The sequence below is a fragment of the Pterocles gutturalis genome, unplaced genomic scaffold (assembly GCF_000699245.1).
Source record: "Pterocles gutturalis isolate BGI_N339 unplaced genomic scaffold, ASM69924v1 scaffold32924, whole genome shotgun sequence".
Taxonomy (NCBI): domain Eukaryota; kingdom Metazoa; phylum Chordata; class Aves; order Pterocliformes; family Pteroclidae; genus Pterocles; species Pterocles gutturalis.
This window is the reverse complement of record NW_010136826.1, coordinates 3765-21791: the sequence shown is the minus strand read 5'-3', so window position 1 is coordinate 21791 and position 18027 is coordinate 3765. Positions and strand designations below refer to the sequence as shown.

Sequence of the window (18027 nt, the reverse complement as noted above, 5' to 3'; positions counted from 1 at the left end):
ATAAGCAACTTGCTTTTTAAAAATTAAAAAAAAAAAAAAAAAAAAGAAAGAAGAATGCAAGCAACTCGCATTTTAAAACTTGCATTTTAAAAAATACCCAATTGCCCATTGCAAACAGCTGGAGGGACAGAAGAAAGTCAGACACAATGCCTGTAGGATGACCAACACTCAGGATGGACACATAAAGTCATATTTTGGAGGTTGATACATAACCAGAAGTGAGATGCTGAGTGAATCCGTGCTGGTGGGTCTGCAGGAGCCCCCAGCCTGCAGCAAGATGCAGGGCAGGACCAGGATGAAAGCTGAAGCTGACCCCACATCCAGCCCTGCCCTCCCTGCAGAGGGAACCTGCCCGTGCTTTCTCCTTCACGTTGGCTAAAGAGAATTCACAGCCGGGTACCACAGGCACAGAAAGGAAAATTAAATGAAAAGTCAGACTTACCCTTTTTCTTGTTTTTAACTGAACTTGGACCTACAAAGAAAAAGAAAAACTAGTGAAATTCAGTGATCATTTCATCTTGGAAAATCCCCGCTGCCATCAACACCCACCAACCCAGAGGGTGTCTCTGCAGGGCTGGAGCAAGCCGAAGGTGTAACGAATTTACCGGGACCCAGCTCTGCCTTCCCCTCTCCTGAACCAGCAACCCGTGGCTGGTGGAACACAGCTTTGGTGGGCACCTCTCCCCCTTACTGCAAAGATGAGTTGAACCATCTGCTCATGGCCAAGGGCAAAGCTCCGGTGCCAGATGCTTCTCCCTTGAGCCAGAGCTCTAGTCTCAGGTCCCAGCTCAGCGCCAGCTCTGCTGAACACCGCTCAGAGTCCTGCCACACGCAGCCACCCAAGCTGCCGACGAAAGGACAGCACGTCAAACCTTCAGACAGCAGAAATCCCCAGACTCAACAGAAACCATTTAAAACCACAATCCCTACACAGCAGATTATTTTTCAACCGATGCTTTCGCGGCACATGCCGCCGTACATGAATTTTCTCAATTAGCTTGAAATTGCCAAGCTTAACATTTAAAGTTGATGTGCTTTAGTTCCCGCTGAGGACAGGTTAGGAGACAGTCAGCATCACTCAGCTCTCAGCTGAGAGCAGGAACCCAAATACTTTTGAGCCAAGTTGTTTAATAATGAAATACTAAAAAACCAAAGAAACCCCCAAAACAAACCCCAAAGCAAAGAATGAGTATGAGCTGCTTAAACAATGGGAGTCCAAGGCTCCCTAGCAAGATGTGAAAATATTTATAGCGAAGCTGAGAAACTACACGACTTTTTGAGCAGAAGCTGAAGTGTGAAACATATTCCATTGCTTCCTCAAAAAATTCTCAAGGATGGGAATGAGCTGCAAAAACCCCCAAATATTCCCTTGCCGTTCATCAGAGAAACCCCTCTAAAAGCTGGGTTGAAATACACATCGAAGACTGAAATCACCTTTAACTGAGATACCCTCGTCATGAATGGAAGGTAACAGGTTGCTTGGAGTCTGCAGGGAAAGACAAATTACCAGCTAGTACAGACATGCCAGGCTCCCATGGAAAGATGGAAAGGTGAGAGAAGGACCCAGAGAAACACCCAGTGACCTCACTGATGCCTTTCCAACAGCAATATTAATTTCTCTACATTATGCTCTTGGGTTATGGAAAAATGATGGCAGTACTTAACCTAACATTTCTGATAATCTAGCATTTTTAATAATCTATATATTCAGAATATTAAAACATGTAGAGAGGACAACACGGAGGTTTCTAACAATGCTAGTCCCAGTGTCTTGCTTGGGAGCAACACTGAAGCCAACCAGCAGGTCCACCACCAGCAGGTGAAGTGCAAAACCTTTAATGGTTGGCAAACACCAACAGGTATAACATATTTTAGATATATTCATATTTCTTTATATATATTTCTATTTAAATAGCATATTTTGCATATTCTGAGCTCCCATGATACAGAACAAGCCACGATCACGCCAGCGATCTCCATCAGCCCTCATCTCAGCCGCCAGCTAGTTAATAACATTTTCAGTGAAGAGAAAAAAAATTGTCTGGGGGACATCATTTCCAAAAAAAAACCCCAAAAAACCCCACCAAAAAAAAAAACCCAAACCCAACCCAACACTGCAAGCAAAATGCGAGTGGTGCGTATGTGTCTCTTCAGACCTTGGAGTCACGAGAGTTTATTTCATGTTATATATATCACACCATTAGCGCTATAACCAGAGTGAAAGTACAAATAGCTGCGGCGAGCCAAACACATTTGAAATGGATGGAACCAATTAGCTTCAAAGATGAATGGGCGGAATGAGAACCACATGTGATGTCAATGTTCGCAGTCTATATTACAACACACGCATCTGTTCCAGGCACGGCAGAGAGAGATGTTACGGCTGTGCAAGTGAATCTTTCGACAAACACAAAAATACTTCTGACATGAAAAAAACCCAATATTATTAGCCTTGGGAGCTTCTGAGTCTCTGGGCTTTGCATCTGTTCATCTCCCAATAGGAGGTGATGGATTATTTAATTCTAGCAGGGAGCCATAAGGTTCAGCCCATACACCAGAAGACGGTAACCTCAGCGGTTCTTTCTCAATTTAGTCGAAAATGGTAAGAAAGTCTCTTACTGAGTTTGAGCAGCAGAGTGCCACCGAAGTGTCAGAAGGGCGCTGAGGCACAAGGCTTGGAAACTCTACTTGCTATATGCTGTCCCAACACTAACGTGCAGAATAAATAAATCTGTTCTGCCGTGCTTTTCTAAGGCCACACCCCAATACTGCAGCAACAAAGCCCATTAGACGCTGCAGCACTTGAATGCATATGACCCACTGGTTATCTGTCAATGGATGGAGCAGGATAAACACCTACAAGTCAGGCAAGTGTTAAGTCTTTCCTAGAGTCCTCTCCAACACCGTCAATCCCACCTCGCCATCTCACTCCTCCCGGTCTCAACGCCATTTACACCACCACGTTTATTTAGCATAGTTTCATGGAGGGCATTAGATACTTGATTCCAAGGAAGGTCTATGAGAAGACACTTTGTTTTTGCTCCAAGATGCAGACCATAGGCATAGGCATGATGTTCCTCTACAGTATCAATAACCTTACAAAAACCCATGTTACAGGATACCTGCTGCTGCTCCAGAGTCCACAAGATTGCCATCTTCTCGTAGAAGGCAATGGGTTTGAATGGAGGAACTCTCCACTGATCAACGGTGGCTATTACTGCTCTTGTCTCTGCTTCCAGGGGCTTCACCGTGGCGCATTCGAGGATTTATTCCAGCACCAGTGGGATCCGAGAGCAACCCAACCGGTCAGCTGTTCCCCAGCACATCTTTTCCCTTCTTTCTGAAAACAAACCTCGAGTTTGTTTTTCTGCACTTTTCTGACATCACCTCTGTTCCTCATGAATTCCATAAAAAAATCTCTTAGGAACGTGCTAGAGGCCAAGCTCGTGGCTGGGACTGCTGGTGTTAAATGCCATGGCTGCCCCAGCACAGCTCTTTTCTCCAGACGAGCTGTGTTCAACTTGTATACTCCTTCCCACCAATCCCACCTACCTCCCACCTCCTTTCCGTGTGCCGTCTGCTCGTGTTTGGGGCCAAACCAGACCCCAGACTGGGGGATGTCCATCCCCTTCTACATTTCCTGTCTTTCATCTGAAATCACGTCTATGCTTACACTCTAATCCCTCCTTGAAGGAGCTGTCAGCTCTGTTCAACCCTTCACTCCAGCTTTGCTTTGCAGAGGAAGGAAAGCTGACAAGAACTGTGAATACAGAAGAGGAGCAGGATATCAGAGAGGACAGGCTGGACGGCTTTGAAGGATACGGTAATAAGCCTGGAATGAGATTCAGTCATACAAAATGCATAGTCGTATAAATTACATCTACGTGGGGAATAATAAACTGTTCTGCTGGATGGCAGAGCTCCCCGGACGGAGCTGCGGAGGACACGGCAGCCAGGAAAGGCAGAAGTGCAATCCTCCAACAGATCCCTGGAAATACCTCCGGCAGAGCCGGGGCAATGCTGATGGCACTCGGTAGGTGGGGGTGACAAACCTGGGAGAAATGCAGTCAATCCTCATCATCTGCATACGGAGAGATGAATGTAAATGAGAACAGTTTCCCAGGAGGGCTCTCGGGAAGGTGGAGCGGTGGTCAAGCAGAGCTCATCTGGTTGGCCATCGATGCTGGGGAAGGGATAAGGCCACCACTGGTGATGGGCACAGAAGGAGAAGACCCACTGGCGCTGAAAGGACAGCACTGGCATGTCCTCATGTGTGCAAATTGCTCTCAAAGACCCTTAGGCTGGGAAGGAGAAGGCTTCTTCTAACCTGCAGAAGGAGCAGCACAGGTTTGGAGCGGGTCTTCTGCCTCAGGACAAGCCCCCCAGCATCACGGGTCACGGCTTAAAACTCTCCAAAGTTCCTCAGTCCCTTTGGAAAGTGAGGAGGTTATTTTTCACCTAACTACTAAAGCCAGAGCTACTACGCTACAAAGCAGGCTGCCAGCCTGACTTGAAACGTTTAAGCCAGCTACCTGATCTACTTCGAAAATTTATAATCTCTTTCATTGGATTTCCTGTAGGAAAAGCCCGCCACCTCCTGCTGCAATAACTCAGGCCAGCTCCATCATCTGCTGGCTGAGTTCTTCCCGACAGGACAGGATTTCCCCAAAAAGGTGTTTGAGCAGCAACACCGCACGCCGGGCTTCCAAAGACCTTGGCTTTGAACGGCGCTCAAGACCTAGACCTCTCCAAAAGCTTATTTTCCACATCTGTTGGGAAAATAAAAGGGAATGATCACAGAAAAGGAGGGAATATAAAACCAGCACAAGAGGTAAACTTCAAGGGAAAGGTACAAGGAAGAAAAGACAGCTCTCAATGAAAGCAAAACACCCACCCCAAGCACAAGAGCCGCCCTGGAAAGCCTCCTGCCCACAGACCCACCCAGCAACGCCAGGTCACTTCTTCCAGCAGAAGCACTACGGCCACGGGTTTTAGCAGTGAGCCAGTTCAGATGCAAGCTCCCCACTTATGCCGAAGAAAATATTTGCAATAGATGAGTTTTTGTGGTGTAAAACCACAGCTGTGGCCCAGCAAGCAGCAGAAGACATCTAACCGTGCTTCAGGGAGCAGGTTCTAGCCCCCAGCTCCTGCAGCCCTAGCATCTGCTGGATCGTTTCCAACAGCTTCAGAAAAAAAAAAAAAACAGATGGTGATGCAATGCGAGGATATTGCATATGACATGTTTTCTCTTAGAAAGATTAATAGAGTTTACTTCCCCCCTTCCCTGATTTCTCTTTCTGCACGCTACACGCTGCTATGATTTACTATAAATACGAAAATATCAAAAACTTCTTTAGGACATATGCTGATATAAATAGTATATTAAAAAAACCTCTGCTCTCACTTCTTAGTTGTGTGTGTGGATTAACAAGAAATAGTTTAAATTCCTGCAAAACAGTTCAAACTGGTTTTATTGACGGGAACAGATCTTTGTAATTACACTTATTTCATATAAAACCTATAAAAGGTTGACCATTATAGAAATCAAACAAAGGACCTGTACCTAGGAAGGCTGCTGAACTTTCTCAAATTTTCAGTTGTCAAGAGCAGGACAAAGTCAACGGGTGCCACTACCATATCCTACCAGGGTCCACACTCAATTCAGAACAAAGACATCTACTGATGCTTTTTATTTTCCTAGCACCAAGCTACTAGGGCGTATCATCAATCTTCTCACCTAAGCCTTGGGGAATATGCAAGACCAGTTAACACACCTGAGCCATCTCCATGTTACCATCACCGCTCTGCCTCCGAGAGACGAGACGATGGAGGTACTGAGAAATCATCCTCACGCCAGGGTACAAACAGAAACAGAGACAAAATCTCGATGATGAATGAGATGTTAGCGTCTTCCAGAAATGTCACATCACCTCTCACTCATTCATAAAATAAGCACAAAGTGTCCTGTAATCACTGAGTCCACAGCTACTCTCAAGATAAACATCCGATTTTGAAGACAAAGACAGAAGTGGGGACCACTATATGACTTATCTAATACACACATTTTCAAAACTATATTGTACTTGTGCATTAAAAAAAAATAAATGCAGCTTTTTCTTTGAAGTATGAGCTTCTGGCTGTAGCTGGAAGAAGAATATTAGGTTTAATGATCCCTGTTCTCAACAGCTATGGAAATTTGTGTAAAGCATTTTTCCAAACCCTGCTAACCATCTGGTTTAACAAAGAGACCACTTGCTAAATCTCAGACAAAGCTCTGAACACCACCCAAATCCACCAACAACTTCTGGAGAATAGACAGCTAACAGAACTGGAGATTTCAACCCAGCGGTGCCGGGTGCTTCCATCTCTCATGGAAAGCTCTGAAAGCTTCCACCCTTCCAGGAAGGAAGTTCTCAGATACTTGGGGCTTCCTAAAAGAAGAGGGGCAAAGCAGCTATTAAAACACGACCGTTCACCAGTCCCAGCAGCTTTCCCAGACATTAAGACCAGAAGGAACCATTATGATGATCAAGTATTTAAAAAGTCCTACCCGTTGAGCCTCCCATCAATCCCTCTGTCTCTATTTGACCAATATTAAAGGTGGAAGGGGCGGAAAGAAAGAAAAGCTCAAGTGTTACGTGCAATGAAGAACCTCCTACCTTCTTTGATGTACGTTGTCCCGATGAATAAAATGAAAAAACCTCCACTTGAGTTAAACCTCCCAAAATCAAGTTGTTCCATTTGCAGAACTGGTGCAATGATATTTTACTTCGTTCACACAGCTATGAGATATGCAAGGCTTTTCAAATATTTTTAAGTGCGGCGTTATTAATGCCAGACTATGGTGGAGTTGGGGAAAGAAGGATGTTAGCTCCCAAACACATGCTTAATCTAGAACACGTGGCTTTTGGGGGGAGGTTTGGAACCAATATGTTTTCAACATTTTCAGGAAATTTGGTCTATCCAGATGAAAGCTTCTTGGACCTTATCGAGATATCAGTCAGTGATACAAATACTGAAACAAGATGAATTTTTTCCCTTCCCTGAAAAAAAAAAAGTGCTGCTTCACCCATTCCAGAGGAAAAGGCAACAGAACTTGAAGAGCAGCTTTGGCATTATTACTCCAGAATATTTAGAAAAAATGATAAATTTTACATCTAGGAAAATATCCCAGAACTAAACCGCATCGTGTGCTACTCAAAACTTCTGGCATGCCTTGACAGAATGTTATTTTTGGGGGGGTGGGATGAGGAAGGGAGGTCTTCTGCCAAATATGGAGGAGAGATGCTGCCCGCAATTACAGGCAGAACGGCATAATCCGAGTTATGTCCCTGGTACAAGGCCAGCACTAATTTCAATAAATCAGAATATAGTGACTATATTACATAACAGAATGGGGAGCTCATTGTACAAAATGAGAGAAGGATGAAACTGTGCTGCTTGATATACGAGTGTGTAAGGCAGAGCGCCCAGGGCCATCCAGTTTTTCCTCAACCACCATTGTTGCTTCTCTTGCTGCTTTTGTTTCAGTTTTGTTTTAAACTCTCCAAAATTCATGTGTGAACACAGTCACCCTTAATTGTCTCTTTCTGGTTACATCTTAAATTGAGATGCTCCAGGACGGCATCCCATAGCACAGCGTCCCCTCCCTGTCCTTCATCCAACGGCATCTTCCTTCCACGGCAACGCCAAGAGTCACGCCTGGAGGCACCCCAGCCTGCTGCTCTGCCTTTGTTGCACTCAAACTCTGCACAGGAGAAACTGAATTCAGGAGCCCTGAAGTTCAAGAATCTTTGCTCAGTGGTAGCCCTGTCCTATTCTGGAATTATAGGCTGCTAAGTCCCCAAGACTTCTTCCAATACCCCACCCCTGTGCTGAATCAAACTGCCTACAGCTCAAAGCCAGTCTCCTCCAGCCCGAGAGATCAAGAAGAGTTTTCAGCTCATCTTGTCTTCTTTTGAGGCTTTTTGAGGCTATTCTTTATCTCTTTTTTGGACTTTTCACATGTCTCCCTATGTCTCCAGGGGAACTATCATGCACTGAGGTCTCCCCCCGACGCTATGCTTCTCGGCCAGAGGGTCTGAGAAGAGCTTGTGCATCTACCCCAAAGGCTGAGAATCATTTCTCTTGCGGTGAGTTAGGTATGAGAGTGGCTTTCTGCTGCCTCGCTGCTCTTCTCCTCCAAACAATCCGTCAAAGGATGAGTCTACACCCATGTGTCATCCAGATGATCTGATGCTGCTCCGGGAGCTCCATGGATCAGTAGCCTGCTCCCTCCCTGTTCCTCTGATCCCATAAACCAGACCCCAGTTGGGTCTAAAAACAAACGGAGAGAAGTCACAGCTCACCCCTGCCCCATCCCTCGAGTCCCTGGAGTGATGCTGGATGCCAGAGAGCCACAACCTCTCCTCCTCAGACAGCTCCAGACTATGGAAGAGCTCATCACGTAAGAGGGGTTGTTCTGTTGTTGCTAAAAGTTGGCTTTTTTGACGATACTCAGATTTTTGCCTGGTCTGACAATTCCAAACCAGGACTCTTCACATCAGGGAATGGCTTGGTCAAGCTCATAAGGAATGGGAGGACAGTTAAACGCAAAAATACAGACAGCAACAGTAGGTTGCAATGTGCTTTATGCTGATCTTTAACTGTATTAAAGGGAAAAAACGCCTTTAGTTACTGTGGTTTGAGGTGATCAGAACTAAACCTGAGACCATCAGTCAACCACCTGTCTCACTGGTCCAGGGAGAGGTGCTGAGCATCCCCCTCTGCCCCAGCTGGCGAGGGGAAGGAGCAGGATGGATGTAATTGCTCTCATGCCTTGACCAGGTTTTTGCACCTTCACAAGGACGGTGTGACTCCCAACAGGAATCTCCATCGCTCTCCATGAAAAAGAACGACCAGCTGATTTATTTCCTCTATCCCATTCAGATCCACTTTGGGCTTGGGGGCAAGGTACCAGGACAGCCCACTGAGACTGTGAAGGCTTTTTAAAAAAAAAATAAAAAAGTCCAGCCTCCACTGAGTAGGTGCAAGCACACCACAGCGCAAATGTGTTCATGAGCGAAGACAAAATCCTGCTCCCAATTAACTACAGAGCCACTGTTGCTGGCAAAATAATATTGCACTGCTTTCTCAAAAACACAGAAAACCAATCAAACATAAATCTCCACCCTTCTTAACTCCGCTCCCACATAATCAGTCCCAGCCAAGTTCCTGGGGTTCGCACCAGAACCTGTGGCCATCATATTTCGTTTTCCGCACTCTCACTGGCTATGGGAGAAGAATATGGTGTGCGTTCTGCCTTCCTTCAGGCATTTAGGTTGGATTCCAAACCCTGGATCTTTACAGCAGAGCTGACAAACAACATCACTCTTTCTAATTCAAGTATCTCAAGGCTTTTTTTGGCGTGCTGGCGGGACTCCCAAGGCTTATTTTCTATACACCACTGCACCCTATTGCTTACTTTATCAATACCACATATTTGAATTCAACAATTTAAAGCGTAGTATTACAGCTGTGTTTTTATTTTGTTTGTTTTATTCGGTTGTTGCTTAACACAAAACATTCTGACATTTTAAGTCACATCCCACTAAGATAAACAACTAACATATGTCATGAATTCCAGTAGAAATGATTCCCAAGTGGTGCCGCAGCGAGGTTTTAACCGAGCGGACGAGAGGCTCTCTCAAACTGTTTGCTGGATGTTTTAAACGCACCCTTCCCCATCACAGCTATCCATACGGAATCGAGGGCAGGTGGGAGGAAATCTCTTTGACTATCTCATCCCTGCAGAACTTTACATGTTTTTCTCCCTTTCTGCCTAATTGGATGGAAAACCTCTGCAGCGTTGAACAGCTGGCTGCAAACTGCCGGTTTGACTACGTGGACTAGCACGGGATCTATAGCCAAAGATATATCTGTGCGTATACACATCTCCTTGTATCTGTATGAAGCTCAAAAGGGGGCTGAAGGAAAGCCCAGAGAGACCCCACCGCCCTTTGGGAAGCCCAAGTCAAGTCCCTGCAGCAGCTGTGACACAGCGAAGCGTTGCCTTGGTTCAGCCAACGCTTGAGTTTATCCATTCACAGCCTTTCAGACAGATTAACGGACTTCACCAAATCCTGCCCGTATTAACGAGATCACTTACAAATCCAACAATGTCGCTATACATCACGGCCAACAAAGCCCTCATGACAACATGCAACCGCCGTGCCTCATTCACAACTTTTTCCCCAAAGAGTTTCCCGGTGGTGGTGGTGGTGTCCTTCGGCTTCACACAACGCTCATTTTCTTATGGCTAATATATCTCGTCTACTGGAACCAAAGGGGTTTTTAACGAGCGTCCAGACAGGCCACAACTGAAGACAACCCCACAATTCCCACCGCCAGCGCAGCAGCTCGGGGTTGGGCTATTCAGTCCCGCCCTGGCCCCGTAGACAGAAAAATGAGCTTATTCAGCCCAAGATGTGCAGAAGGCAGAATAAGTAGTTCCTGCAGCAGGACCTGAGCCTGGACCAGCAAACCTGGAAGGGTGTTCATGCTCCAGCTCAGCACCGGCTCCTTTTGTGCTAGAGCTGAGCGGCGACCAGATGGGCTCGGAGCACGTGCGAAGCAAACTCGCGCCTGCCTGCAAAATCCTCTGTGGTTGTGGCCAGAGAGCCAGTTTCTTCACAGAAATCAAAGCTCAGCTGCAAATACTTCAGCAAAACAGACAATAGAGCCTCTCATGCTGTGGGAAAGCAATCAGCAGCTACTAGTGGAGTTCAGCCTTGACAAGGCTGGGTGCATGGCATCCATAGTTCAGATGCACACAGAGCTCAGAGGCAACCGCATTCCTCCCCGCCTGGAACATCTGTTCCCCTCTCATTAGTCCTGGCCGTGTTTTGCAACAGAAGAAACTCGCTGAGATTCCTGAACGTCAGTGTTTGACCCGAGGCGTTGTGAAAAGCCCCGGTTTTCAGAATTGGAATTCATTCGGGATCACCAGTCACTCCTCATAAGGTGGGTCCCTGCTTAACATGCAGCTGTGGATACAAGCTGGGAAGGTTTAGTTCAAGTTTCAGCAAAGCCCGCTGAGCACACACCGTCGGCTACGCACCCAGCAGCCACCAGGACAACTCTGAAACCCACCCAAAAGTGGAATCAGCGGCACGTATCTGAAAATGCAACCGAGGGGAGATGCCGACCGGATAATTCCTTCTCCAGCCTTCTGAGACCCTCGGCATCCTCCAGCGGTCATCCCACCACCCTATCCGAACCAGACGGGAGGTGCCAGGGAAGGACAAACACACACCAGAGCAGCTCCGTGGATGGAAGAAATCAGCAGCATCTCATCAGGGCTTTAGAAATATTCCAAATAACGAAGTGGGGTTTCCTTTGGAACAACCCAGATCACAACTGGATGGGCCGGTGAGGAAGACAGGAGGCAAATGGAGGCTGTGTATGTCAACCATCCCCCTGTGACCTGGAACAATTCCTCATCATGGCCACCCCACAATTAGGCTTGTACCTCTCCCAGCAAATTAATTGCTTTTAATATTTCACATCCGACTGGGACAGCAGCGGAGAGTTCAATGGTGAATTCCGGACTCCATCAGTTTTCGGCCCCTGGTTCCCTCTTGCCGGCTGAAGCAGCACATCCTCATGGAAACACCACCCTTGAGGCATCCTGCGGGAATGAACGCTGCCGCTTGGGCTTTCAGCATCGCGTACTTTCTAGGTGCAGAAGGTGACTCCAAAATCTTGAGCCTGACATAGCGAATTGGCTCGAGCCTAGATGTTAACACCTCTGCCTTCCCAACGTGCTCGGGCTTCGGGGAGCTTCCCCCAAATTGTGCCTTGCTTGGGTACCTACCACATCACGCTGCTGGGTGACCAACAGCTGCCGATGGCTTGCCCAGACAGGCTTCAGCAGAGATTGTTAATGGACATCGCAGGGAATTTGACCTCAAAGTAATCCCAGTATTAAAAAAATTAATTCAGAGTAGCTTGAACCAAGGACACGCTGAAAATGGTTCAGCTGTCTGAAAATGTATTCTCTCAGAAGTTATACCCAGAGCAAGAGGATCCCCTTTAATATCATCTCCACCTTTGCTTTCATCCATTTCCAGAAATGACATGGTATTAACTGCTGCAGGACCTACACATCGTCCTGGGTTTGTAGCCAGCTGTTGAGCTCCTCTGGATCCGTCTTAGTAGAAGCGTTGGTTAGAAATGAGCATGGACGCCAGACCATGGTCTGAAATAAGTTACCTACATATTCATCGCTGTATCTTCATGGCTGGGAAGTGCCCGGGGTATAAGACCTTGTACAGCACCTGCCTTACTGTCCTAAGCACACAGATCTGTAAATGCACTGTGATTTTACCATAGGAATAACAAGTCAGAGGAAAGGGATGGAGATTGTCCAGGAAGATTCAAACATCACCTTAACTCCCCCCTTCTCCTGTTCTGGGGCAAAGCACAGAGAAATCCCGGGGGCAATCAGCAAGTGCAGGCACTCGGGGGTGAGCGGTTCTGCCGGGACTCCGGGAGCCAGGAAATGTTCTGTATTTACTGCGAGCTCATCACCATGGCTGCGGAGCACAATGAGGCTCTATCGCCCTCCATCCAGCTGTGTTTCTGGGAATGCCGGGTCTTTGGGGAATTGCACGGGGCCGACACAAAGGCACTGATTGTTCTGGAGGCAGAGGGACGAACCTGCCCTTTCCAAAGGGGAGGAAGCCGGCAGGAAAAGTCGCTATTGTGATCTGGATATTAAAAAATAATAAAAAAAAAAGAATAAAAACCCTATTGCATTGTCAGTGCTGCCCAGTCGGGATGAGGAGGACAGCTGAGACGCAGCACCTTGCAGGACCAGGGGGACGGAGGGAGCCCCCCTGCCAGGTCTGGCACCAGCTACCTGCTAAACCCATACTAAAACCCGTCCTAAACCCCGACCTAAACCTGTCCTAAAACCCATCCTAAACCTGTCCTAAACCCATCCTAACCTGTCCTAAACCTGTCCTAAAACCCATCCTAAACCCGTCCTAAAACCCACCCTAAACCCATCCTAACCTGTCCTAAACCCCATCCTAAACCCCACCCTAAACCCATCCTAAACCCATCCTAAACTCCACTGAGCGAATACAAGGGGGTGAAAGGCTGGACCCACGTAGCTGGAGCATCACTTGCAAAGCTCCAGGTGAAGCAAGGATGGAGACAAGCCTCTGCTCTCCCAGAATTTAATCTTCATTTCAACAAAAGGCGTTTGCAGCGCTGAAACCCACGAGTTCTCATCACGGACTTTCCTCGGCAGCAAGCACTGCCAAAGTAGTAGGAACCAAATTGTTGTCAGCTTCAGGCCAGCCATCTGCTCAGCCTCTCCCCAGCTGCCATGCTCCCAATCAAAGGGTGGGTAACAATCACTGATGTTTCTCACCAAGCTCAGTATGAAAAAATCTAGGAAGGGGAAAAAAACCAAAACAAAACAAAACTAACCCAACCCCAAACCAAAAAGGAAAAAAACAAACAAACCAGGAAAGCGGCACGGCAGGGATCTAACTGGGAACAGAGATGAAAGTAGGAGAAAAAGAAACTAGTTGGGTTTTGTTTTTTTTTAAAAAACAATTTTTTTTTAAACAGTCCTATTGACATCTGCTTTATAAACGCTCTGTCATTATTTATAACCTCAAGAGCACGGAATTGTCTCTGTAGTTACAACCATGCTACTCCCATATTTTGGCTTTGTTAGCAAAGAGCCAGCAGCGTTTTTACTGGTGCTCTGGGAATAGAGATCTAACATTTCATACACAGTTTATTTAAAAGTGGACTAATTTAACATTCTTGATGGTTCCTTTTAGCACAACTGTTGCTAATTACCAGCTCCAGAATGATTTGTTAATCTGGGAGCAACAGCGGTTCCACAGCAGCATAAATACACCAAGAAAAAAAGGAAGGAGAGGAAAACGAAAAATAAAAAAGAGACCTTGGAGAGGGTCGAGTTTTAGGGAACTAAAGCAACTTAAGTGGCCGGTGGAGCTGGTAAGACAGAGTAGAAAGAACACCCTGAAATGCAGCTGCAAAGGGGATAATCCTGGTCTTGGAGAAGTAGGAGAAAAAAATAGTGGTAATTTTTAAAGCTGTGCAAATGTTGGTTTTGGTGGCACGGCCAGGCAGCTGGCTTGCAAGACGAGCTGCGCTCCTCAGGACAGGGACATCATCCTCCCAGCCAGCCCAGTGCCCGCGGGGGTGACCCGAGCCAGGCACGGCCAGGAGCCGGACAGGCACCTCGTCCCGGGGCGCGACCTCGGCTTCTTTAATTGGTTCCAGGGCGCTGAGCGTGGAGGGACACGAACAGAAATTAAGCAAACACGATCGTAAAACATGACAAGCGGGCAGGAGGACCAAAGCCCGAGTCCTCAAAGGAGCCCTTGAAATACCGGAGTCGTGTTTGGAAGCGAGAGGATCCAGCCCATAGCTTTGCGCTATTGCACACAATTTTTTTTCAGCAGGAAACAAAGAGGCACCGATGCAGCTTCACTGCCCGTGCTGTCCCTCGTCCCATCCCCGCGGTGCTGGGCTGTGGCCATCACCCGCCTCTGACCCCGCAGGACCTGCTCTGACCTGACCCAAAACCACTTTTTGCACAGCAAAAGACTTGAAAGCAAATTTTCCTAAAAGAAAAAAAAAAGCCTTTTAGGAAAGGAGCTGTGTTCTCTTTGACATTTATAAAGCAAATTTTCCTAAAAGAAAAAAAAAAACCTTTTAGGAAAGGAGCTGTATTCTCTTTGACATTTACAAATGCTGGGAGCCATCCCGTCGGCGGTACCAAGATGCGCAGGAGCCGTGGAGGGGATGGAGCAGTCGCCCTCCAGCCACGCTTCCACCCTCAGAGCACTCTGGTCTTTCCCTGCATGTGTGAAAGGACTTGAAAGTTCATAAAATTAATTCCAGACAAATATTAGCGAGGCCTCAAGTGGAAAGCACATCTCCTTCCTTCTGGGGATTTATGGTTCAGCCACTTTTATCTTCTGGAGGCTCTTCGGAGATCAAAGATTTGATCAACTTTCCCTTTGCAAAACTCAGGAAGAAAACGCTGTTATCAATACTGTGACATGATTTTTTTTTTTTATGATTCATTACCCTTCTCTAAAAAGGAAGATTCCTTCCCGTTGGTGTAAAATAAACTCCACAAGTTATTCTGTTCACTCACCGATTTTCACGCTCGTTACAAGGTCAATCCCCACCGTGACAGCTGAACACTTGCTAAACACCGCTCCGCCCAACGCAGCGGAGACGGCCAAACACCACGTAACCGCCTGCCAACATAACCCGTGCTGCTAATGTCACTAGGGAAACGACCCGTCACTCTGGCAATGTCCCCATCACCCTATGGGGTCAAACCCCCTAATTTACCAAAAGACAGATAGAATGGGTGGAAGCTGATACACTGATGGAGTGACTCAACTCCGATGTGTTCAGGGAACCTAAAGGATATCTGGGAAAGGGGAGAAGTTATAAAAGTGTGACATGGTTTCACCTGGGCACAAGGATGTTGAGGAAAAGCCCTTGTTAGGCCACCGACTTTCAGTGATTTCGCCCAGCGCAGCGGTTGTCCGCACATCTGGCAGGGGAAAGGCAGCGAAGGGACTGGGTGAGCTCCTCCCAACATCTGCCAGCAGCGCTCCATCGACACCGCTCGCCTACGCAGGAAACTCGCTGCGAATACAAGGGACCGGTGAAGACGCCGGGATGGATTTCAGGGAGTCGGTGCAAAAGGACTTGGATGCTGCCCGAGCCATCTGAGCATCAGCGCGACACCAGCGCTGGAGATGACGGACCACACTGAGCTGGAACCGCTCCGGGAGCCTGCACCAAATGCATCATCCTTGTCAGCGTGCCGGGAGGAGGAATCCGGGGAGTTTCACCAAGCTCGCTCTTGGAGCAGAGCCACAGGAAAACGCTTCTCCACTGTGAAATTGCGACGGCTTCAGGGGAGATGGGAAACTCACGGAGCTGGGAAGCCGGAGAGGAAAACTAACAATAGCCAAGAGGTCTGTACCGCGGTCAGGACCTGGGCTGAGCAGGCACCACGCCACGCACCCACCACTGCTTTGTTATTCCCTAATTTCCCTGGCATCCAGCCCCCTTCTCCTCTCTGTGTATCGTGGATGGACAATCAGGAAAAGACAGCAATGGAAATAAAATTCCATACTGAGATCAGGCAGGATGCAAGCTGGGGGAAGGGACTGAAGGTGCAGTCAGATTTCATTATTTTGGTGTCCATTACTGAAGCCCTCAACAAGTGTTGAGAGCGGTTTTGGTGCAAACCCCAGCACACCGACCCTCCCACCCCCATAACCAACCCTCGCAGCGCAGCTCCTGTCCCATCGCCGCATCCTCCACACGTCCATCAGGAACAGCATCCACCTCCCAGAACGTCCCAGATTAAAGATGAAAATGCTTTAAGAAAAGCCCCTATCAGACAGCAACACGTACTGAGCACAAAGCCCCCGTACATGTGCCATGGCACAGTCTTGTCCCACCAAGGGGACCGTCTATGTTGTCAGACACCGAGTCCAAAACCCACCAGAGGGTCTGAAATAAAAGCGACCAGACACAAGAGAGGCTCTTTGGCACCTGAGCAGAACGGAGCAGGACACACAGAGGACAATTCTCTTGCCAAGGGCAAGGACCAGGACAGACAGCACTGCACACCGAGGAAGCCCGAAGCCCCGGGGTTTGTATCACACATCCTCATTTCTATATTTATCAAATCACAGATGTATAATTCTGATTTTTTGGTACCTTTCTGCTCTTTAAATACAAGCTCTGTGCAACTCTGCCCTTCACGCATCCTCTGAACCCATCCGAAACCCTCCACGGCACCGCGAAACCCCATTAGAACCCAGTTACCATTCTGTGACGCAGATATCCAAGCTGTTTGTTAGATGACAAATAGCTACTGGGGGATTTTAAGCAGAGACAAGTGTACAGAACAACAAATAACAGGTATGTAAGAACAAATTAGAGCCTTAAATGCACACAGAGCCTCCCTATTAGAGAAGAAGAGCCAAGGACGAGACTGCTAAGTAGCAGCAATTGGCACAAAATCACCAGACTGACAGTTGCAGAAGTCAGAACTACTGGAATTCATCATCTGGAAGGCAATCAAAATCAGACAGAAACTATTATAAACCACAGATGCCAATTTTTTTTTTTTCCCCCACATACATAATTCTGTATATTCACGATCTGAAAAAAAAAAAAAAAGTCAGTCTTCTGCTTGTCTGCGCAAAGCCGAGAGGCGCAGCAGCGAGGAACAACGCGGGACTCACCGTCTGGCCCCTCGCTGCCTTTACTCCTTTTATTTCGACGGACGCGTCTCCCTTCTTCTCCAATGTGCAGGTTTTCTTCAGGGCGAAAGAAGTTCGTCAAGGCCAGCTGCAAGAAGAAGGACAAGTTCAAGCATCTTTGGCAATGATGTCTTAGCCCATCGGAGATTTGGGAAAACTCAGTTTTTGGGTTTCATCAGGGAGAAGCATCCCCCTGGGGTCTGGGGGGCTGCAGGGATGGGATGCAGGAGGCATCAGGGGGGATCTACAGCTGGGTGATCTATAGCTGAGGGATCTATAATCAAACACCTCAAACACCGACGCAATAATTTCTAATTATCCTCTGCAGAACTTGCTCAATCCCGGAGCTCTTTCACCAGCATTACTCACTGCCAGTAAGTTTTTCCTCTCTCGAGCTCTCTTCTGCAAGCCTCATTAGCTGCTGAGATTCAAAGGTCTTCGGGGACCTTTAAACCCCAGTCAGCATACCACATAAATTAACACTTTAAACCTAGAGCAACTACATCTTTATAACACGATTTTTGCCAAGAGGCAAAAAAATTTTATGCAGCGACCTCTTATTCATGAAAAAAAATACTTGCTGCATTAAAACCTCTTTTGACAGTTATTAAATCAACATCCTGACCCAGAAACTGGAATTTTGGTTTAGAAACCTCACCAGTCCTCCCAGCTACCCCAGGGCTTGGCGGCT

At 47.2% G+C, this 18027-nt stretch overlaps 1 protein-coding gene across 1 annotated transcript in view; it reads right to left on the bottom strand.

The window, feature by feature from the left end:
- EDA (ectodysplasin A) overlaps nucleotides 1-17424 on the bottom strand; it is a gene marked incomplete at its 5' end in the record, with an annotated part of 27099 nt that extends 9675 nt beyond the window's left edge. Inside the window, 2 exons of the mRNA XM_010082451.1 lie at nucleotides 443-472; nucleotides 17319-17424. Coding sequence (XP_010080753.1) covers nucleotides 443-472; nucleotides 17319-17424 — 136 coding nt within the window. The remainder of the gene's footprint in view (nucleotides 1-442; nucleotides 473-17318) is intronic.
- Between the last annotated feature and the right edge of the window lie 603 nt (nucleotides 17425-18027).